Genomic DNA, 22582 nt, shown 5'->3' with positions numbered 1-22582 from the left:
GTCGTTCAGAAGATGTCTTCTTGTCGAAACGTTGGCTGCCAACGTCTATCACTTCTTCCGTCACTGTTGAATATATTTAAGTCTTCATCTGCGTATGAACCTTTCCCTTACATGGATTAAGTGCACAAGAGGAGACAAACGCTGAAAGGAACACCGCGCTCCGAGAACAAAGAGGGTACCGACCACTCCTTCTGCGGGAATAATTAAGTGCTTAATTGTCTCACTCTTAACGTGGCTATAGAGAGTTATTGTAACCACCGATGTAGTAAGAGCAGATGTTCTTTTCTACGAGCAGCGTAATTCTGTCACGTCACAACATTTACATCAAACATCTATGCAGCAAAAAGAAGTCGCAGTTTCGTCCGAAAAGCGAAGCATTGATTGTGATTGCAAATTATTAGACAGCTATACGAAGTAAGAATAGTAGTTTTATCTTCCTTATAAACTTGTAAACATAGGCATACTAACTAAATCCACAAGCATGGTGCCACGCGCGCGCAGGAAATCATGAGCACATCTCACTCGATGATCGGGGACACTCGCTGTCGAAACGCTGGCGTGAGGAAGCGCGGCGGCAGCAACGAGCGAATCGACCTTTGTGCTGCCTCTTGCTTCAACGCAACTAAGTGGCGAAAACACAGCGTACACGAAGCTATCAGCCCTCGGCGTGCCTACGCTCTGTCCCCATCGAAGATAACTTTAAACACAGGGCCCGTGCGGCCGCGTTCTGGCGCGCCATACGTGCCAGAACGCGTCACCGTGTCACCGGAGTAGAACACCCCCGGTGCCTTGTACCTGATGGAATACGGCGTGCTCCTTCTCCTCCTTCCTCCCTTGCGCACGCGAGACCGAGCCACCACCCTCGGTTCACCATCGCACGCTTTCAGTCGCACACACAGCGTATGGCGTGTGACCACGATGTTATCGCACTTGGACTTTATACGGAACATCATGGCGCTGCCGATGGCGAAACTGCGCCTGGAGTGTTCAAATAATTTCTATCGGAACAAAAAGGAACAGAAGGAGGGCTCTTTCACTGTACGCCTCTAACGATTCTCCGTGTGGTGCCGACGGAACGGACGCTTCACGGAAGGGTTTGTAGCGTAAAATGGGCTAGCGTCCCTTGCTCTTTTCTCATGGAACACGCAGCCGGTACTCTATATTGATTTTCTGACACGAGCTCTAGCATTCGATGCAATGCATGCTTAGTGAAACGCAGTATGGTACGTGTTGTCGTGATTGATTGCCCTGGTTCACTGCAGACGTGACGTCTCTTTTTCGAAGGAAAATGCAGAGCTACCCGCCTCCACGCGGAGACTGACAGCTAAGAAGCGGGAGAGAGTATGCCAACGACTGTTCCCGTCAAAGGTGCACAGCGTAGCCGTGACCAGAGGCTCAGCGGCCGGCCAACACCGATCCTCAAGCTGCGCTTCACTCATGGCTCGAGGTTTCCGTTTTCACGGCCGGCTCTGTCGTCTGTGCGGATGCTTCTTCATACGCAACCTCTTCAAACGTCATGACCAGCATGCACCACCGAAGGCTGTTTGGAAGAGTTGGTACACGTTGTACTCGTGCGGCTGCATCGCCTTCCTGTGCTGGGAGGTGGTGGACGACATAGTCCACGACGGCTACCGGGTGGCCAAGAGCCGCTACATCCTGGACAGCTCTCTGAGCATGGTGGCCAACGCCGTCGCCCTGGTCAAGATCGTCGTCAACCTGGTGTGCCTCCTTCGCGGGTCCTCCAAAATCATCGACTTCTACGCGCGCGCCTCCGCCTTCGAGAAACGCATCGGGATGCCTTCATGCGAATGCTGCGCACCGCGACGGTACTTCTGGCATGACGCGCGGCGGGCGTGTCTCTGCGTCATCTATTGTATGGCGTTCGCCATGGCAGCCCTCTTGGTGCCCCGGATACTCGAGTCGACTCTCAGTAACGGAGTCCACAGCAGCTGGGAGCGGTCGTACCTCTGGATCAGGTTTGTAGTCGCTTCCGTCTTCTACTACTCCTACGACAACGTCCACACCGCGATGCTGCGTTCTTCCTGTCAAGTACTTGTCGAGTATACAAAGGTCCAGCTGAAGGTCCTGGAAGAATGCGTCACCCTGAATAACGCCGACCAGTCATTGACGCCTTGTCGCGGAGACGACGTTCCAAAGCGCCTCGAGGCCGTTCGGATGAACGTGTGCGAGATACAACAGCTGAAGAACGCAGTCAACGACGTATGGAACTGGCCACTGGTGATAAACGGCGTCTTTGTCCTGCTGCTTCTCTGCACCTCTGTGTACTACCTCTGCATGGATGGGTTGGGCGACCGAGAAAATTACGGCAGTTGGTTCTACGCTGCGTACACGACGTACGAGTTCGTCTCGCTTACCTTTCTCAGTCAGTCCCTGTCGAACATGGTGAGTGGGTAACGAGGACGTTTTTGCCAAGTTCCTGGTAAAGAGCACCGGATGAAATACTCCACGTTCTCTACGTATTTTGTTAAAGAAGTGCTCACATAATAGCAAGCCTCTAGTGCTGAAATAATTTAATATATTAGTTTCTGTACCGCCTGTACCGGTTTCGTTTCTCATGAGTTTACCCTGTCGTGACGTCATGGCACAGAAGGTAATCACGTGGGAGAAAGACATCGCGAGGTTTCGACACTCGCTCCAGATCGCCAGGTCGCCTCCTATGCTGCCACTCGTTGTGAGTGTCGATGTAGCAGCATGGCAGACGACCGAGCGAACCGGAGCGAGTGTCGAAACCTCGCGATGGCTTTCTCCCACGTGATTACTTTGTGCGCTATGACGTCACGACACAGCAAACTCCTGAAAAACGAAACCGAAACTGACTGTGGAAAAATGTGGAAAAACTCTTGCTTGAGGCGAAGGATGTAGGTGCTACTCTTACCGGCGCCAAGTTGTTTTTTCGTCCACTGTCATCTCGATTTAGCTTACTATTTCGCCATTTGAATTGAAACAAATATTTTCCCCTGCGACTTTCCTTGGTTTCATTATCTGCTGGCTCTATATGGTTGAAAACAACAAAAACCGGCTCCCTGAAGGTTCGCCTTCTTCTCGCTCACTCTTCTAGAGTGATTACAGACAGAACATTGATAGAAAGACCTTACATGCACTGTATCTGTGAATGCTCCAGTAACTTCTCTCGTGAACTTACCAGACTTCACTGAGACCATGGTATCTTTTAGCGCAAGAAAATGAGCGCATTGTTGTCTACCAATTGTTAAGCTTGTGCGCCCGGTCGTGTTCATCGTGCGCTGTTTTCTGCGCCATTTACAATTATAATACCCCAGTTGTTGACCTTTTAACACCAAGATCTTGAAATATCACAGGGAAAGAAGATCCAAGACGCATGCAAGGTCACTCGCGGTGTGGACAACGACCGCTACAGGCGTCAAGTAAGCATAACGTCGCCCCAATGTAGCAACGGGATCATTCTCTGTAGGAATGGCGGAGCTGAATCGCTCACCGTAATGCATCTGTAAAGAGCATAGTGCAGTTTCACATTTAGAAGAGCTTAGCCCAAGAAAAAATTAAAGCAGTTTCACGTTGTTTGTCTACATGACAGCTGTGTAACAGTTGGGCCGTTTTCTTTTTCGAGCTTTAACTTATACTCGTATATTTTCCCAACAAGTTCAAATGCGGGAAAAGTTAGCAAACACAACCTATATTTCTTTAAACATACATCCGGATAAGAGATGTTCATAATAATATTAAACCTACCAATATTTTCTGCTTGTCAATGAACCAACTGAACATATTCAAAGTGCTAAGGAAGAGGTCTGAAGCATTTCTGTGGTTACTCATCACAAGACACAACCTTTAGAATCCCTGTACGGTCCCTAACACGTGGAGTTAGCCCTAACATAGTCCCTAACACATAGTTGCAATAAAAAATTCTAATGCTAAGCCTCGGAAAGTCATGTGTTTCGTTTCAATGCAGTGCAGATTGTGAGTACACATTCCCTGCAATAATTCGGAAACTTTAACCAAATTATCGAATGCAAAGATGTGCTCTATAGCTCCTGGCGATCGAAATATTTGTTTATTTGATCGTAGATGCAGTGTCTTCGTGACTGCGTTGACTCGGAAGATCTAAGCCTTAGAGGAGGCGACTTCTTCAAGCTCAAGGTGTCGCTGCTCGTATCGGTAAGAGACTGCGCGTCTCTCTGCCTTCAGTAGTCCGTACTCAATACGCACTCATCCGTATACTAGATAACCTTTAGGCCTGTCATCCGAATACAAGATACCGTTGAGGCCTAGCAGCTCAAAAATAAGAAATGCTGAATGTTGCTTCATGATAATATACATAAATTTTGCCTGCTTTAGATTTCTCAATAGATGCTGTTGGCATAATTATGATAACCTTGTTTACTACTGAGTCACGGGGTCAAAAACTTGGTACGCAAGCATTTTGTTCTTGCATTCTTTTACTATTTTTATATAAAAACATGACGGTCTAAATGAAATATCTGCTTGATGAAGTCGCTAGCTTTTAACTTTTTCCTTTAAATGCAACAAACCTCGTCAAATTTGGTGCACTGGTTGCCGAGCAATACGATATCACCGGCGCCGCGTATTCAGATAGGAGCTCCCGATGTTAAGTTTCTTCCTAAATTCGATATTGGCTGCCGATTTTCATTGACTTCGGACACCTTCAATTCAGATTCTGTTTTTCCGTTGGCAGATGGCGGCTGCGATCATCACGTACACGGTGATACTGCTTCAGACAGGCCGGAGTTCTTGGAGAGCAACGCAACAGAAACGTATCCGGATCCCCGCTTCAAATACTACGGCAACGCAGAACCCTCAAGAGATTTCGAACATGACCTTCAAGGTCGACGGATCTCGGAGGCCTTAACCTTACCGAAGGCGTTTACCGGAATACCCGCGGAGAGATTACCGGTGTAGACACGCGCAGCAGTGACGGTGGCGACACCATGCGAGTCTAAAGCCCCCAAAACATGGCCTCTGAGATCAGGTGGCGCTCACTGTCGCCGAGCGCCGCAATATCCCGAAGGCCATGTTAAGAACGTTAAGCGCAATTTTCTATTCCATTCTGCTTATCTGCTGGCTTAAAACGTGTCGGCAACAACTTAGTCTTCATAACCATGATCTTTCCTTCTAAAGCAAAACTTCTTTTGTCAGTTGTCACTTCGGCAGTTGTTTCTTTGTCAGATGTCACTACTGGCACTGCTGCTCCTGGATGCGTCTCCCAGTATTCTTGCGTACACGTATGCTACTACGTCACCGAGAGTAAGCCGGTTACTACGCCAATAAAAATAAGCACTCAGTGCATAGCCCTCGATCGGTACCGCGCGCTTGGATTGAGCTCATTCGGCCGGAGCATGATTTTTTTTTTTTTTCGCCGATTGTTCCACTTACAGAGAGAGACAACATATCTGTGCCGAATTTCCCGTCGAGGATGTCAACAGGCAATAGAGTTACCCAGCTAGCGGGATCACAGCTTTCATAGCTCCAAGTGAAAGTATAACTGGAACAGGCATTGGCAAAACTAATGGCTCCTTGGACTGCTCGTTTCAGAGCGCTGCAGTCTCGGAGTGGTCCAAGGGTACCGTAACACACAATTCCGGCTGCATTTAGCTAATATCACGGCTCAGCGGCACCATCCCGTCTTCAATATGGCTACTGAATGTCGCTTATTCTTGCAAAGAGAGCTTATCGTCGCGGTCTTACCGACATATTTTGCCGCAGCTCTCTGAAGCGACCAGTCGAAGATACTGCAAGCGAAATGGTACTGCTTATGAAGCAGCGTTAGAAGGATCATCCACTAAGTGAACTCGAGGCTGCTTTAGTGGATGTATTGACTTTTGATTTTCGAGTCCATACGTTTCCCAAAGTCATTTTTGCGTGGAATTAAATTCGTTTGATTTGGAGTACGGCTTTGCCAGTCAGGGTCAGTTTATTCGCTTCATTCTCTTTAATGGAAGAGCAAACAAAAATTTACGTCACTCCGATAAAATCTCCCACAGCCGATAGCTGACTCTTGCAAAAATGTATTTTGTTACTCTTGACCAGGGGTCCCCTCACTTCTGGCCTTGGGGAATCCTACCTGCCTTTTCACCTGCCTCCCCAAAGTTTGCGGAGAGCTGTATGCCAAACGTACAAAGCGTCATGGCTGTTTTTATAGGGTCTTTTATTTATCTGCCCCAAATATTTAAAAATCACCTGGGGCAAATACCTCAATTCTAACCCTTCAACTAGATTACTCGATGAGGCAAACATTACTTCCACGAGCTATTAAATGCGTGATTGACTATTCAACAAAATTTTACTAAATAAGTGTTTTTTACTGAATTATTTACAGCACATATTGCGATCTACGAATTGTAGCAACTAAGATTGCAAGACATATCGACTTGGAACAAATTTCGAGATATGTGCCATCAAGCTTGCGGTAAAAATGTACTGTTGTTCAAATTATTATTTTTAATAAAACACTGTTTTATGCATTCAAGCGTAAAAGTAGCTGGAACGCCAATCTATTTTGTCGCACACATTGAAAATTAATATCTCGAAACTGGTACCATCCTGAAAATTCGTTCGAACTGGATACGCCTTGTCAACTCACCGGCATTAACTACAATTTACAATTGATGAATTGCAATATATGCCGTAACGTTATTAAATTGAAAGCTAATTAGTGCAAATATGTTCATTATTAAAATTAAACATATTTTTTTTTATTTGGTGCAGCTAAAAAAAAAACGCTCGGACACTGTATAGAGTGCATAGACCCCCATATGGAGTGTCTATTTACTAACATTTTTAAAGAAGACGGGAGGAAGCACTTTGATGAAAACGCAAATATTTTTCCTGGCGTTTGTATAGTCACCTACGTGCTGCTCTTGATGGGTAAGGGAGATTGAAAGGTCCTAAAAGAGAGAGAGAGAGGAACAAGAAAGAGAATAAGGAGGCATGAAAAAGTTGGACTTTGCATTTACATGTGACTCGACTTAAAAGATTACCTATTGATTGGGTATCGATTGGCTACCGCAAGGTATTGGCCACGTATTTGGGCTAGGCTAAGCACTACCAAGTCATCCCCACCATCATGAATTTATTGATTATAGGCCGACTATCGATTACCTATTGTTTGGCTATCGAGTGGCTATTTCAAGGTATTGGCCACGCATTTGGGCTAGGCTTAAACAACCTCGCCAGTTCACGGGGTATGTGCCATTGCGCTTGGACCCTTTCTGCACTACCGCCAGGATCGGCCCACTATTTCTGTTCGCTCTGCACGGACTAACGGTCGGCTTAAGCAGCTCCGCTGTTAAAAATCCGAGGACACCTAATCACTTCTTATAAGTTGTTAATGTGAAAGCGTTATTGTCCAATTGAACGCCGCTGGGCGGTCCTTCGAATTATGAACTCTTCGCGGGCAAGCGAGCGCGTCGAGACGCTTGGCACGTTTTGATTTGGCCTTACTGAAGCGCAATTTTACCTCTGTCACACGGATACCTGCGAACTGCATCGAGCATGAAACTCCCTAATTGAGATTTACGGCAATGGAGTTGCGGCCGGGCTACACGGCACAGTGCGAGCTTTCGATGGGCGCCGCATGGGACAGGAACGGCGCTGCTGCGCCCTTACTTGCGCGTGCAACTGTTCACATATACAGTCGCCGTTAAAGTAATCGATAGGTAGTTTTCTTTTTCTTAACGCAGCATGTAACCTAATAAAATCACAACGAGAAAGTTTGCTGTTTGGAACAGCAAGGGTTTTGTTTTCCAAGCATATCGAAGATGAAAGCGATGCTGGCCGCACTGCGCTCTTGCCATGCGGCATGGCGAAGCATTGGTGTAGAGGGTACAGGCGCTGATGTCGTTAAAAACAAATTGAAACTCCCATTACGTGGCCTATAACCCAAGGCAAAAAGTAATAATGCTAAAATTTGTAAGTGAGACAGTTACGACGATTCTATTAGCGTGGTTTTCTTCGCGGCTGTAGCTATCTGGGAACCAGAGTACACCATCCAGCCGGAATGGCCATTGCCTTACTCTCTTCCCCAAAATCTCCATGTGACTTCATTGGCGCAAGGAAGACCGTGGGACACGGAACGCAACTCCGTTGACGTAAAGACGATGGAGTTAAATGGAGTTTGCGGGTGCCCGTGTGGTATTAGTACGCAGTCGAGAGCTTGCGCGGACAAGGAACACGCGGATAGCGCAGGCTTCCGAGATCGATATTGGGGGTGACGTGGCGTCGCGGCGATGCCCTCTCCCCTCAGGCAACACCTGGCGCACTATCGCTGCAGCAGGTGCTCCCTTCCGCCCGCTCTGCACCGTCGAGGCACGCTCATGACGTGGCGTTGCAGCCAATGAGAATTTAGGTTCCATTTCGCTGCTAAAGACGCCGGACGCCGGATTTATCACTGAGTGAGCCATTTGACGCTTCCGCATCCAGAACATCAGTCATCCTAATGTTTGTGAAGCATTTCCTAGAGATTCTCAAGCAACTCAACATCCCGAAGTTAAGCAAACGGGAACTTTAAAGCCTGACGCTGCCTAGCGGGCAAGGCATGGAACCTAAAATGTTTCTCCGCGTCAGTGGTGTCAGACAAATTGAAGTCTGTTGGACTTTCGTAAAATGTTCTTACATTCCAATAACAATACACTTTAAAGCAAAGGCATATAAACCATGTGCATGCGCTATATGTGTGGTCAATATAGAGATATACAGGGAGGCTAGAACGCTCATAACATGAGTACTTCCACAGTCAATATCCATTTTTGAAGAGAAGCGGGCAGAAAAGTCTACACGCAGCTCGCTTGCAACGCCCCGCCCAGAATTCACATCAGTTCATCACATATGAAAGCACGAAATGCTCGTTAGGCCACGTCGATCGTTACTTCTGCACTCGATAAGTCAATCGATAGGAGTTTCCCTCTTGACGGCAAACGCTGAACATTGCCGCCGATCCACGATGCCGACCTTCGGCGCATCATTTCTGAGAGCGCTTCAAACGTATTACTACCCAGATCCCAGCTGACTACATATATAATGAGCAACAGACTATAGGCAGACCAGGATACAAGCGCTCGATATATCGAGCGTTTGTATCCAAGCAGAAAAGGAAAGAAAAACTGTTCGTGCATGTTCAATTTCAGGAAACCTACACACACTTCACTCCGCGCCCCTCCAGATCCAGCGGACCATCTCGACTTCGTAAAACGTTCCATTTCCTGGCAGCACCAAAATGCTTTCTTTCTCTCTCTCTCTCTCTCTCCTTCCTGTGTCATTAGAATAATCGTTCGCCCTTGGCGTGTCGATAAGTCGTTCGGGCACATAGTGAACGCCTCCTTCCTCAAATGGTCTCCCAGTCTTATACGGCTCCAACCAATGACGCCATGTGCGGCGCGAGCACGTGTGGTTGCGAAACACGACCAACACTCTCAGTATACGCCGCTCGACGCACGTGTAACGATCGATTTACTACATAGCGTCCGACACGGTCATGTATTACGAGTACCTGAAGACGAAAAGGTTGTGTGTGCGGCCAGAGGAGGGGGGGGGGGGGGGGTGAGAGCCCTGGGCACATAAATCAAGCAAGCAAGCCGCGCCCACTTGCGGACTGTGAGTAGTTCCGTTCCGGGTACCATAGCAACATCGGCCTTCCGCGCGCGCGGGCGCGCGATGTTCGAGAGTCGGGTCAACAACGCAATAGGCGCTGAAAGGCTCATGAGGCCATCGTTAATATTAAACCAAAGTGTGATCGAGGCCGCCAAGGGCGCCCGCGACACTCGCTCACGAGGTGGCGTGCCAAAGAGACGATAGACATAGCGGCGAAGTAGGCAACGGCCAACCTGCGGCCATGGTGGCGGCCGATCTGTCTCTTCAGGAAATGGGACCCGTATGCCTCCTTGGACAATCGGACAATCTTCGAAGAACTCAACCAATGATGGGAAAAGCTGTCACGCTACGCGGGTCCGATGACTGAGGAAGGAAGGAAGGCACGGCGATAACAGTGCCAGCGGAGATTGTTTCACAATCGCTGCGCGTTCGTGGCTTGGGACTCCGCAATAAGGAGAAGGCGGACCGGCGTGGCGGGCTTTTGTCGGCTATCTCAATCGACGCGTGACGTCTTTTGAGCGGTGGCTACTGAAGCGGCTTCTGAAGAGGCTACCGAAGCGTCTCCACGCGTAAGCAGCGTTCCTTGCGAGTGGCGGTTTGTCGTCCCACGTGGTCTTCCCCTGGAGTTCAACGAGGGAGTGAAACGAGGGTAAAAAAAAAACGGAAGAATTTTGAAAAGCGGGGAAGAAGAGCAGCAGGTGAGGTTTCATGTATAGCTGGGGGTCATCCAATTTGTTCATAGTTGCATGCGTGTCTCCCAGACAAACGGCGATGTCTTTTACAACTATACAGTCGTTGGGCGCAATGCCGCACGCCCTACAGTGCGCAATACTTCCGCATGCGCATTAGATAAAGGGCTGCGGAGTTAATTCAATTCATTTGGGTTCATCTTCACTCTTAGAACAGTTTGCACCCTTTGGGACGTATCTTTGCCCCACACCTATAATCTTCATCCATCTTGCGAGCCTTTCCTTTCTTTGACGCTTAGGCGCCCAGTACTTCCAGGTCCCGAACGGCATGCGCGTTATCAACCCGGCATGGCATCCTTGACATTTGAAGTAGCGAGAGCATAGCCTTAAAGAAAGGAAACGCGAGCAAGACAGATTACGACTATTGTTTGGGGACAAGGTACGCCCCAAAAGGTGCGCACATTTTCTAAATGTGCATATTGTTGTGGTACAAAGATACGGCCCAAAGGGTGTAAATTGTTTTTAGGGTGTCACCACCAGGTGCTGAGCTCAAAGGGGGCGTCACGGTGCCAGATCTAAAGGAGAACAAGCATCCGTGTTTCCCTCGTTCAGTCTCTTGTTAATGGACTCTGTGACTGTCCCCGCTACAATGTGGCAAGAAAAGCGCTCGCGACTGCGCTTGAAAAACTGGACAATCGCCCCTTCACAGAGGAAAAAGTTTTAGGACACTGGTCTAGACGGGCTTCGGCACTCAAGTCCTTAAGGGCTCTGCTGAAGTTCTTAAGGACTTGTGAATTGTGCGACCGGCTTTGAACGTTGTAGCGCGTAGGGTCGCGTTATTGCGCGAATTTTATTTTATTTTATTTCTTCTTTTTTCATTATTTTTTTTTGTTTCTTCTATCACCTTTCATTCCCTTTACCCCTTTCCCCAGTACAGGGGTAGCAAGCCGGTATTTACACTGGCTAACCTCCTTGTCTTTCTTTCCCTTTCTTCTCTCTCTCTCTCTCTCTCTCTTGTTAATGGAGTTTTTTTTTTTCTTTTTTTTTTGGCGCAATGGTGTCTCGGGCCAAAGAGCACCGACTCGAAATTTCGAAAAGCGTACAGCCTATTGTCGAAACGCACGAAGGCGCTAGAAGCGTGGCCAACCAAGACAGTGCGATCGCTTACATGCGGTGGTGCATGCATTTAGACGGATTGGGTGAAGTGGACTTCAGTGCAATTGCGTTAGTTGAGTTGTGCTTGCTATGGAAAACTTCGGACGCCGTGTTTAGTTCCTTGCTGGTGCTTTTTTTTTTTTTTTGCATGAAGTACTGAAACACTTGTGACATTACGGCGAAGATGGCTGCGGAAAACTTCGGTGCTGCGTCGTCACCGTCTTAACGGGACCCTGAAACGATTTTGACGATTTTGTACAAACCTAGGTAGTGAGTCGTTAGAGTAAGTCCTTATGATCATCAAGTGACATCTTTAAACGCTCCGCTGTAAAGCTTATAATTTATTATAAGTTTTTGAATTTTGCATCACTACCGATCGCAGCGGCTGCCGTGTCCCTGAGTTTTCGGCAGCCTCGTTTCAGCAGCCATCGGCCTAATCTCGAACACGTTGTCTTTTTAAATGTTTAAAATGTTTTACACTTGGTTACAGCAATAGTTAGCTCTGTGTTTGGCTGGTTAAGCTCTGCGCCACCAGGTGGCTGCACCGTGCAGGTCGCTCAGGCCGCTCACGTTTACGCTAAAGCCCTTTCATCACTGCGTTAGTAGTATGGAGGGCTTTAGTCTACGCCTCCGCCCACCCGTTGAAACGCCCAGCTCGCCTGCGTTTACCGAAATACCGGACACGCTAGGTGTTGCGACAGAACGCTCGCAACGCACGCTGCTTGGATAGCTCTCGCTACCCAAGCGAGAGCTTATGGCCAGGCGTATAGCGGAGAGGTTAGGCTTCGCGCGCTGGCTGCAATACATCGGAAGTAGACGACACGACGTCACATCATGAGGCTGAGCCATTGAAGGCGGATTTTAGCCCGGATCGCTCGGCGAACGAGTTGAGGAGAAAAAAGCGTGGCCTTCTTAATGAGACGCTTCACTTAATTGTGGCGCGAATGTTTTACTGTAGCTGTACCCTACACATCTACAAGATTTGTCCAAACCGTTTCAGGGACCCTTTAATCTTAGCTCTCTGCTCAGAAAATGTGTCTATCGAAGCATTCGTGAAATGGCCAATCAAATCAGCTCTGCCGCATGGCGAGTTTACAAGGAAACAATCCCAAGGCTACGTTTACCCCGAGCACACACACACGGAGCGACTCAATAACACTCATTTCCTGAGTTTTCATATTGCTGAAAACAAATTAAAAGAAAACAGTACTGGAACTTTCTACCCCACAGAAATTGTGGTCTTATACCGATCCTCATTTCACTATGCGGGTGGCCGTTTTGCTATTGCATAAGCGTAATTTACTGAGGCAGATTGGCAAGGGGCTTATATGCGTTCCATAATGGCTTCACCGCAGTACACATGTTTAATGATGTGAAACATTGGGTCAACGGTGAAGCTTACTAAAGCAACGGTCAGCGGTGAAGCTAAGATACATCCGCCATTATGGAACGTATATAAGACCCTTGCCTGCAGATTAATTCGATATTCATGTTTGATATCTCTTTGAGGGAGTTAAATACACATATGCTGAAGCTCTCAATTTTAGTGAGAGGGAGAAATAAATAGAGAGGGCAAGGCGAGAAAAGGTAGGGAGGTCAACCAGACGAGCGTCGGGTTTGCTACCCTACACTGGGGGTATAAAACACGGGGAATGCGTTTACCTTTAGCACTGCTGTCTAGTTGGATGGGAAAAAAGAAATCGTCTTACTCGAGACCCACAGCTCCGAATTCGGTGAGGCTTGTTGCATTTAAAAGAAGCAAAATTCTTATTTTGGCCATTGATTTCCTGACAAAATTTTTAATAGCCATCCAAAAAAACTGAAGAATCAAATTTTACAGCTTTGTTACTCGGTACCAAAAAAAAACTACATCGTTATTTTGTAAACTGTCCCTACTGAGGCATCTAAAGCGGGAAAGAAAAGCATTACACATCGTTTTGGATTTTCCGTTAGTTTCCTTTAGGACTTTAGGAAAGCTTTTGAAAGCATTTTAACCTATGACGTAATATGCAAACCTATACAACACGTTTGTCCGCTTTAGTTGCTCTAGCATATGCAGTTTGCAGAACAGCGATATCTGTTTTTGGAGATGCGCTCAGAGCACGTAAGCGTTGTGATTCAGTCTTCTTTTTAATTGCCCTTTTTCATCATTTTTATTTAAATATTTGAGCGTCAGAAGTCAGAAATGTGTTTGCCTCAAGTCAGTGTAATTTATATTTAGCTCTTAAATTCAGCTATGCTTCACTGAAATAGGTTCTGTAGAACCAATTTCAATGAAACTAGTTGCATTAGACTACCGCATGCGGCTGTCTAATACGGTCGTCCAATCTATAGACCTGAACATCTTGAGTAATCGAGCTGTGCGCCCGCAATAATATCGAAATGATCGTTTATATCTGCTTTGTATTAATGCTATTTTTTTTTCGTGCTGAAAGAAGCAAGATACCTAGCAGCTAAACTTCACGTCCTAGCACGCTGAAACCAAGAATGCTATCACAAAGAATGCTCAAGCACGGTGACTCTAATGGCATCCTTGACAAATCGCACCGGTGCGTATCAGGGTGCCCTGGTGCGCCGTTTCGTCCAATCATCGTCTCCCCAGGGTGCCCCGATGCGTACCTGTGCGATTTGTCGAGGATACCATCAGTAAAGAGCAAAGAGCAGCGGCGACATATATGACAGTTTTGATTGGCTGAAGATTGAATAGATATAGGGTTTGAAAAATGGCGATTCACAATCAGGCATTGGCATGTTGTAGAAGGGAAAACACAAATTGGCGGAAAACAATATCAAATGCATTCGCGAGGTCAAACTTAAGTTATATCGACGGAACTACGGTCATGGATAGCGTGATGGCTGACCACTTGCGATACTGCAGCCGCATAGTTTGTCAAGAGAGCTTAAGCTTAATAGTCAGTGCCCATTTACAACCTCGTTATTTTTCCTCCAAGCCGGGCGTTCGATGAGCCTGACGATGAAGGGTTCCCCAACTAACCACGCCGCAACGAAAGAGCCATCGACGAATGCCGCTACCGTGGACATGTCGCCCGCGTGTGGCGATGCCCAAGGTGCATTCAAGGAGCACAAGCACAAGCCCAGTCAACACAGCAACATGCTGCGCAGCTTTGCCCTCCAGGCCCGCATCTGTCGCTTCTGTGGCTGCCTCTTCGTCAAGGACATGTTCGCCAAGCCACCCAAGTAAGAACGTCATTCCTATCACTGTCAGAGGCTTATTCTAGGCTCATTCAGTCAATCACACATCACTCGTTAAGTCGGTCGGTCGGTCGGTCGGTCGGTCGGTCGGTCGGTCGGTCGGTCGGTCGGTCGGTCGGTCGGTCGGTCGGTCGGTCGGTCGGTCGGTCGGTCGGTCGGTCGGTCGGTCGGTCGGTCGGTCGGTCGGTCGGTCGGTCGGTCGGTCGGTCGGTCGGTCGGTCGGTCGGTCGGTCGGTCGGTCGGTCGGTCGGTCGGTCGGTCGGTCGGTCGGTCGGTCCATTCAGTAAGTAATGCTCCAACAATCAGTCAGTGTCTTCTTTCAGTGTCAATGCCAATGGCAGCGTCATTTTAAAGGCACAAATGTTGCTAATGAAAGATGTCTTATAAACTCTCTTTTATTTTTAGAAGCTTTTAAGATCACCTGTAGTATATAGCACAGATGTACTTATTGAGCTGGATTCCTCCGAGTCGGCCGTTACTTCACACTGAAATCGAAATGCATAAGTGAGCAATGAACAAAGTTTCCCTAATCAACTTTTTGCCTAATTACTTTAGCTCACATGTTACAGTATACGAAATGGAGCCAGTGATTTCACAACTCACATTCACTTAGAACAAATTTTGATAATAGCGCCAGTTGTGAGATATGGGCTGTCAAATTTGGGGTAAAAAATGCACTGCTGTTTCACTTACTTTTTTTAACAAAACGCCCTTTTATGCATTTAATCCTAAAGATTACTGGAACACCAATGCATTTCGTCGCAAACTTTCAGAACGCATATCTCGGAACTAGTGGCATACTCAGAATTCGTTCCAAGTGGATGTGACATACAAAGTCACCGGCTACAATTCGTAAGCTACAACATGTGCGTAAAGCAATCAGTTTTATAGGTAATTCGGGAAACATTGTTCATTTGTCAAATATTTATTTTGATTTTCGCGTGCAAATAATGTCCGCCTCTGATATTAATCTAGCTCAAGGAGTAGAATTGAGCTACATGCCATAGATGACCTTTAAAAATTTGGTTAACGGCAATAAAAAAAAAAAAACATCGCGCAAGTTGATGACGCTATACTGGCCCTCGCCAAAGCCACGTGACCGGCGCTTTTTTTTATCATTGATATATACAAACACCCTCCTGGCCTACAGTGTACGCTGTCGCCCAGGTCTCCGAAAGTGGTCTGGCTTCACTGGTACACAGTGTACTCCGCGGCGTGCTTGGCCTTCTTCCTGTGGTTCGAGATGGACGTCGTCACGAGGCACGCCATCGAGCTCAGCGACACTCATCGCTTCTTCACCAAGTCCCTACTCGTCCTCTTGCACGTTGTGGTCATCATCAAAGCCTGCTGTAACTTCCTCACCATGGCGGTTGGCGCCCGGAGAATACTCGAGTTCTTGCAGAAGGCCGATGCCTTCGAGAAAGAGGTGAGCCTCTTGTGCTGTTCATGGATATATACCGGCCGTTTTTTTTCCTTTAGACTATACAAAATTTTTAAAGATCGCTTGCAGCAGATAGCATAATACATGAGCTTGATTATTCGAAGAGGCGGGCCTTTCTTGCATGAGAAATCGAAAGAAATAATCGACTCATTAACAGAATTCCACTAAATAAGTTTCTTTAACTAATTTACGGTAGATATAGCAATTTTTCCTCCTTGCTACAGCCATGTCTGGAAGTTTGAGCATTACTGGTCATGCGAGTACTGTACTCTACGCATCTGATTTGCAGATCCCTCTTCAACTGGAAAAGCTACCATCCCTTATTTCTTAGTATGAGACAGTGATAATTAATTACTGAAACCCAAACTCCACAGCAACCACGACAATCAGCACTGAAACACAAAAGAAAATTAAGTGGATGAGAACAGATCTTTCATGTCTGCTATTTTTTTTTTTTTTTTTGCTCCTTCGTCAATGTGAAAAGCAGAAGCAGCTAACAAAATATTCTAAATGTATATTTTCGTTTCAAAAAGGTTGGCATCCCGTCCTGCCTGTGCTGCGGCCAGAGGAACTACCTCTGGACTGATATTGGAGGCATCGTAACTTTCACCGCGTACTTCGTCAGCTACACCGCAGCCCTGATCCACCAGGAACAAAAGGTCAACCACGACGGCCAGCTGAGCACGCGCGAGATTGTGGATCGGGTGTGCGGGTTCTTCGCCGCCTTGTTGTTCTTCACGTACGACAGCGTCAACTTCGTCGCGCTCAGACACTCGGCGGAGGTCAGCCATTCACTCATTCATTCAGTCATTCATTCAGTCAGTCAGTCAGTCAGTCCAATCTGATTGACTGGACTGACTCCATCATCAATCAGTGACTCCAGACAGTCCAGTCCATTCACTTGACTGACTGTCCAATTACTCCGGTCAGTCAGTCAGGTGCTAACTCACTCACTTCATCATTCACTCACTCATTTAGTCAGTCAATCCATAGTTCACTTCATCACTCACTCTTTCAGTGAGTCCGTCAGTCATTCGCTCATTCACTCGCTCCATCACTAACTCGCTCATTCAGTCAATAGTTCACTCATTCACTCACTCACTCATTTAGCAGTCAATCCGTAGTTCACTCACTCACTCACTCACTCATTCAGTCAGTCCGTCAGTCAATCGCAAATTCAATCGCTCCATCACTAACTCACTCATTCAGTCAATAATTCACTCAATAGTTCACTCATTCACTCACTCACTCACTCATTTACTCAGCAAAAGTAACTAAAATAGAGTTTTGAAAGAATACCTAATAAATCAAAATTATTTAGTGTTTTTTTCCTTCAGTGTCCCTTTAAACAATAGCGTTCTGTCGTTAGGTCTTGCAACGCTACGTCCTCTACCTCAAGCACTGCATCGACGGGTTTGTCGGCTGCAAGGTGATCGGCTGCGAAAAGGAGGCTGCGCAGAAGATCCAGGCGGTGCGTCTGCGCCTCTGCACCGTGCTCGAGCTGAAGAGCGCCATCAACGCCATCTGGCAGAGGTCGATCGTGGTGTCCAGCGTGGGGCTCCTCCTGGTCACGTGCATCTCTCTCTACACCATCATCACAGAGGGGCTGAGGAAGACCGAGCTGTGGATAGCCATCGGCTACTCGGCCTTCACGTCGTACGAGTTTCTCGAGCTGGCCAGAGTGAGCCAGTCCCTGTCTAATGCAGTGAGTATAGACGATTTTATGTCCAGTTCCCGGAGCCACGTATTTTGTAACGATGTACTTAATAAAGAGACTTAGCGTGTCCGGTAAGCCGGTATACGCTATGACGTTTGCGTGGTACCGGGTTACCGGACGCTGGTAGTGACACCTTGCGAGGCTTCGTCTAACCACTATGCCTTATAGACAAGGTTTCGTGTTCCCAGAACGGTGTCGTCGAAAAAAAAAGCATTTAAAAGGTCAACGTGTTCATGATCGCGCCGCTTCCGAAACACTTCACCAGCAGCGAAGTAGAACGCATTTGGTTACTGCAATAATAGCTTTGCGTTCGTCTGGTTGGGCTCGGCGCCACCAACCTAGCTGCTCACGTTTACGCCTGCAGTAATTCGTAAACGATACGAGGCTTGCGGACAATCTAAGACTCTCTAATAACGATGGGCGAAAGGAACATAGGATTGACGCAATGGATCGGTACAAACGGATCAGCACAAAATGCGGCTTCTATGTCAGACTCAGAGCGAGCAAGCGACTCCGCGTGCGAGCATATTTTTCCGCCGTAAAGCAACGCCCCGAAATTCGGGACTGGAAAAATAAAAAATAAACCGCCGAAGCAAGAAGACGACAAAGCTCACGGGCTAAACTAATTCCGATGTTAGTTGTCCAGAATAACGGAGTACAGATTCACTCAATCTATTCTTCTACAGCATTCTCGGCTGCTCAACGAAGCAATCTCGGCTTAACAGATTCCCTCGATCTGCACAATAGAATGGTAATGTTTCAGGGAGAGTAGAAAAATGTTGCTCCTGGAAGCGGATTCGAATCTGCCACTGGAATTCGCCATTAATTTCGGTCCATGTGCAGCACCGCCATCTTGAGCTGTAACACAAACATTTTCTCCCTACGATGTCAGGTTCACGCTCTTGCAAAAGTCATCTGTGTACGATCCTTTTGGTGCACGTAAATCAGTCGTAATAACGCGCGCCAGCTATTCAAACCAAAAAAAATCAGGGGCAGTCAGCAGCTGGCAAAGGATTATTTCACCTTTCCTTCCTACCACCCTTGTAACCATTGTTGTTGCAGCTTTCGTCATCGTATGCACTGTTATTTATTGCCTCACTGCCTCAGGTAGGGGAGTTCCGAGGATAAACGATGACGTAAGCTTCATTTATGTCACGTGTCTGCGCAGCAATTGGTCGGCACTTACCGCATTCCTTGCTTCGCAGCTCCAAGCGATCAAGGATTCCTGCCGAAAGACACCGACCATGGACAGCACAACGGCCTACAGTCATCAGGTGCGACGACGCCTGCACTTGCTATCGTGACGCCATCGGGCTAAAAAGGATGTTCCACATCCGCCCACCTTGGTTCTGAGTGGCGCTGGCTAACACTCCTAGGGCTAGATCTAGTAAACATAAATACCCAAGTTAGTGGACGAATTGATGGCCGTCGCCGTAGCACAATTGGTAGTGCAACGCACGCGTAATGCGGAGGTTGCAGGTTCGGCTCCCGCTGGCGACAAGTTATCTTTTCGTCCACTTTCATTTCCCTTTTCTTCATTATTTTCTACATTCCAATTTCAACTACACTTAATTTCCCCGATGCTTTCCTTGGCTTCGTTGTCTGTTGGCTTTATGTGGTTATGACTATATATATATATATATATATATATATATATATATATATATATACGCGCTGTCATAGGCCGCTTAAAAATTATGACCATCATGCTACCTTCTTTTGTAATAACTAAGCATTTGTTATAACTTGGATCGTTACTAGTGGGCTCGCCTGTACATTAAATATGCATACCTATTCCGGCAGGTCCAATACTTGCACAGCACGATCAACCCTGACGACATCAGCCTCAATGGAAGCGACTTCTTCAAAATTAACTTGTCACTTCTCGTTTCGGTAAGTACATTCAACACTCGCAGTATAGAGGCGCTTGAGAAGTTATCCGCGACGAAGCACAACTTGTCCGAAAGGTATAACCCGTAGTGCTTCCTAAAAACACTCTTTAGGTAGCGTTCTTAAAAAGAAAACGAGTTTCACTGAAACAAAACTCCGTAACAAATTCTTGCTTACATATACAGCTTGCTATACTATCAAAAAGAAGTGAAATCACAAGCCCCTACCCAATCACGCAGGGTGTAAGTATGTCCTTGACGCAACCGACAGGTAAAGAGCTGGTAATTATATTAGAAGGCGCCTTGATCTGCGACTCTAAGCTATCGTCACACATGTCAGATACATCGTCACCAAAACCTGAGACGGTGTAATCAATTTCTGGTCAAACGAGAACGTCATACCTTTAAGCCATTTTCCTTGGACCAACCAGCAGCGGCAGTTCTAGGTAGAATAGTAAGCCGCGTTTCAAAATAGAATTCCAAACTAAATACTTATAGTACCATGAAGTACCGACAGCCTACGTCCATGACCAATCATTCTGTCCAAGACCAGTTTTTCTTGCAACGTAGGCGTGAATCGGTGGAGATGCTGCGTATTGATCCCCGTACTTCTTGCAATGTATTTTAATCAAGTGTTTTTATCGCATGCTGCCAGAGTGACAGAAGTGAGAGTGTGCATTGCATCCCTTCGTGACGTATCGTCTCGTCTACGAGGCAAAGTTGTGTGATAGGCCAATCGCAAGATTGACGCTACCGCCACGTGACATGTAGTGTAGAGCGCACCTAAACTACCTTTAAACTGCACTGCTAGAATGAATACGCTAAGTGCATTTTTTTTTCCGTAGTCTAAGAATTCCTCCATGTTAGTGTCACATGACCAGCACATAAGTAGTAATTGGTTGTTGATCAATTACAAATTTTGCAACAAAAAAAAAGGAGGAGGAACTTATTGCTGGCAGCACTGCAACTGTCTAGGAGAGTCTGGTGACACCTGAATGGTGACCAGCACATTCGAGCGTATATGAGGTATAGTATGGAAGTAAAAGAAAACGGAAATTATATTATCGGAGGAGGAGTAAAAGACAATCTACCAAATTATATACAGTGTCCGTGACTAAGTCAAATCGTTCACCTTAGTTCACGTACCCATTATAGTAACAATTCCCAATACCGTTTTATTTCGCGCGATGCAAACAACTGTTATGACCGGGTGAAATATCTGATAAAAAAGTACCAAAGTATTTTTCTGGTACTTTTTCTGGGCTGCTTTTATTCTGGTACTCAATTCTGAGCCTCGCGTATAAGTAGACGGTTGCGTAAAATGAAGGCCATTTTCTCGTTTTCGAATAATGCGCCAAACATTGTATAAGTGCTCGTCTGTGAGCAGAAGGCACGGGCTGTCGCGCTACACGTGAACACAGTTAATCGCATTCCTGCTGACGAGAAGTTTCGAACCATTCGTTTCATATTTGTGCGTGTACTGTTGTGCAGTTAACACGACCTTTTGTCACGTTCACATGACCTTCTGTCACGTTCACACTCCACAGATGGCGGGTTCCATTATAACGTACACGGTCATACTGGTTCAGACAAGCCCGGAGTACGAGGCGACACCGACGTGCCAACCTGCCCTCGAGGCTACGACCACGCCCGCTATTACGTAATGAAGCCCCGTGGCGAATAAAAAAACCTCTCCGAGCTTCGCTTTTTGCTTATTACATGGTCACGGTACACGAAACGCTGTTTTTTTTTCCTACTATCCTTCCTTCTTTCTGTTCTTTTTTCTCTTTGTTGTGCCTCTATACATAAGCTTCATCCGATGTAACAAGCAGTTTGGCTCCAAGTGGTGTTCAATGCAACGTGTGTGCGTGTGCGTGCGTGCGTGTGCGTGTGTGTGTGTGTGTGTGTGTGCGTGCGTGCGTGTGTGTGTGTGTGCGTGTGTGCGTGCGTGCGTGTGTGTGTGTGTGTGTGTGTGTGTGTGTGTGTGTGTGTGTGTGTGTGGTGTGTGTGTGTGTGTGTGTGTGGTGCGTGCGTGCGTGCGTGCGTGCTGTGGTGTGCGTGTGCGTGTGTGTGTGTGTGTGGTGTGTGTGTGTGTGTGTGTGGTGTGTGTGTGGTGTGTGTGTGTGTGTGTGTGGTGTGTGTGTGTGTGTGTGTGTGTGTGTGTGTGTGTGTGTGTGTGTGTGTGTGTGTGGTGGTGTGTGTGTGGTGTGTGTGTGTGTGGTGTGTGTGTGTGTGTGTGTGTGTGTGTGTGTGTGTGTGTGTGTGTGTGTGTGTGTGTGTGTGTGTGTGTGTGTGTGTGTGTGTGTGTGTGTGTGCAATTCGTCATTTCGTAATTCCGCAGCGCGTACAACCATTGACCAGCACGTCTGTAGCGGTGCCGGAGCCCTCGCCTGCAACCACCCGTAGCGGTGGCCCCAGTACTGTTTGCGTGGAGCCCAACAAAAGCTTGGAACACGCCAAGTAATAGCGGCAGGTCTGTTTCAGTACTTCGCAGCTGCGTATATCGTTTGCATCTGAATAATTAACGACCCTTCCGTACCAAGAACAAAGACTGTCGTCGATATGGGCTCGCGTGCCACTGCAATCTCAAGAGAGCAAAACAGGCTGCTGCTATGATTCTGCGAGCACAAAAAGGTGCTGGGTTACGCATAGGCCGCATTTCCTAGTCGTCTAGCTGGCCATGAAAGCAATATCCGACGCACGCCGCTATTAGGCTACCGGTCACTCCTCCCGCGTACATGTATATGTGCCAAGCACGAAGTTTATGATCGAATCACTCGGCGGTGTTTACGATTTATGACTAGCATGCATCGTGGGTAATATACGCCCTAATAAACGTTCGAGGACCGAAAGAGTGAAGGGTTCTTTTTAACAG

The 22582-nt window shown here is 47.1% G+C and overlaps 2 protein-coding genes across 2 annotated transcripts; both read left to right on the top strand.

Moving 5' to 3' along the window:
- The first annotated feature begins 1886 nt into the window (after window positions 1-1886).
- On the top strand, window positions 1887-5136 carry LOC125940269 (uncharacterized). The gene is made up of 4 exons (XM_049656234.1): window positions 1887-2403; window positions 3339-3404; window positions 4066-4155; window positions 4694-5136. The coding sequence occupies exons 1-4, from the start codon at window positions 1888-1890 to the stop codon at window positions 4865-4867; spliced, it is 846 nt and encodes a 281-aa protein (XP_049512191.1). The 5' UTR covers window position 1887; the 3' UTR covers window positions 4868-5136.
- Window positions 5137-15833: 10697 nt separating this feature from the next.
- On the top strand, window positions 15834-21371 carry LOC119464216 (uncharacterized). Its single transcript, XM_037725101.2, has 6 exons — window positions 15834-16086; window positions 16635-16883; window positions 17471-17806; window positions 19024-19092; window positions 19622-19711; window positions 21255-21371. The coding sequence occupies exons 1-6, from the start codon at window positions 15904-15906 to the stop codon at window positions 21369-21371; spliced, it is 1044 nt and encodes a 347-aa protein (XP_037581029.2). The 5' UTR covers window positions 15834-15903.
- The last annotated feature ends 1211 nt before the right edge of the window (window positions 21372-22582 follow it).

The sequence above is a fragment of the Dermacentor silvarum genome, chromosome 9 (genome assembly GCF_013339745.2).
Source record: "Dermacentor silvarum isolate Dsil-2018 chromosome 9, BIME_Dsil_1.4, whole genome shotgun sequence".
NCBI classification, from domain to species: Eukaryota; Metazoa; Arthropoda; class Arachnida; order Ixodida; family Ixodidae; genus Dermacentor; species Dermacentor silvarum.
This window is presented reverse-complemented; position numbering and strand designations above follow the sequence as displayed.

Excerpts from the sequence above, each read along its gene's own strand:
- LOC125940269 (XM_049656234.1), top strand. The coding sequence starts at position 1,888 with ATGGCAGCCCTCTTGGTGCCCCGGATACTCGAGTCGACTCTCAGTAAC. Across the intron at positions 2,404-3,338 it reads GTCAGTCCCTGTCGAACATG|GGAAAGAAGATCCAAGACGC; the intron begins GTGAGTGGGTAA and ends GAAATATCACAG. Across the intron at positions 3,405-4,065 it reads ACGACCGCTACAGGCGTCAA|ATGCAGTGTCTTCGTGACTG; the intron begins GTAAGCATAACG and ends ATTTGATCGTAG.
- LOC119464216 (XM_037725101.2), top strand. The coding sequence starts at position 15,904 with ATGGACGTCGTCACGAGGCACGCCATCGAGCTCAGCGACACTCATCGC. Across the intron at positions 16,884-17,470 it reads CGCTCAGACACTCGGCGGAG|GTCTTGCAACGCTACGTCCT; the intron begins GTCAGCCATTCA and ends TTCTGTCGTTAG. Across the intron at positions 19,093-19,621 it reads CAACGGCCTACAGTCATCAG|GTCCAATACTTGCACAGCAC; the intron begins GTGCGACGACGC and ends CTATTCCGGCAG.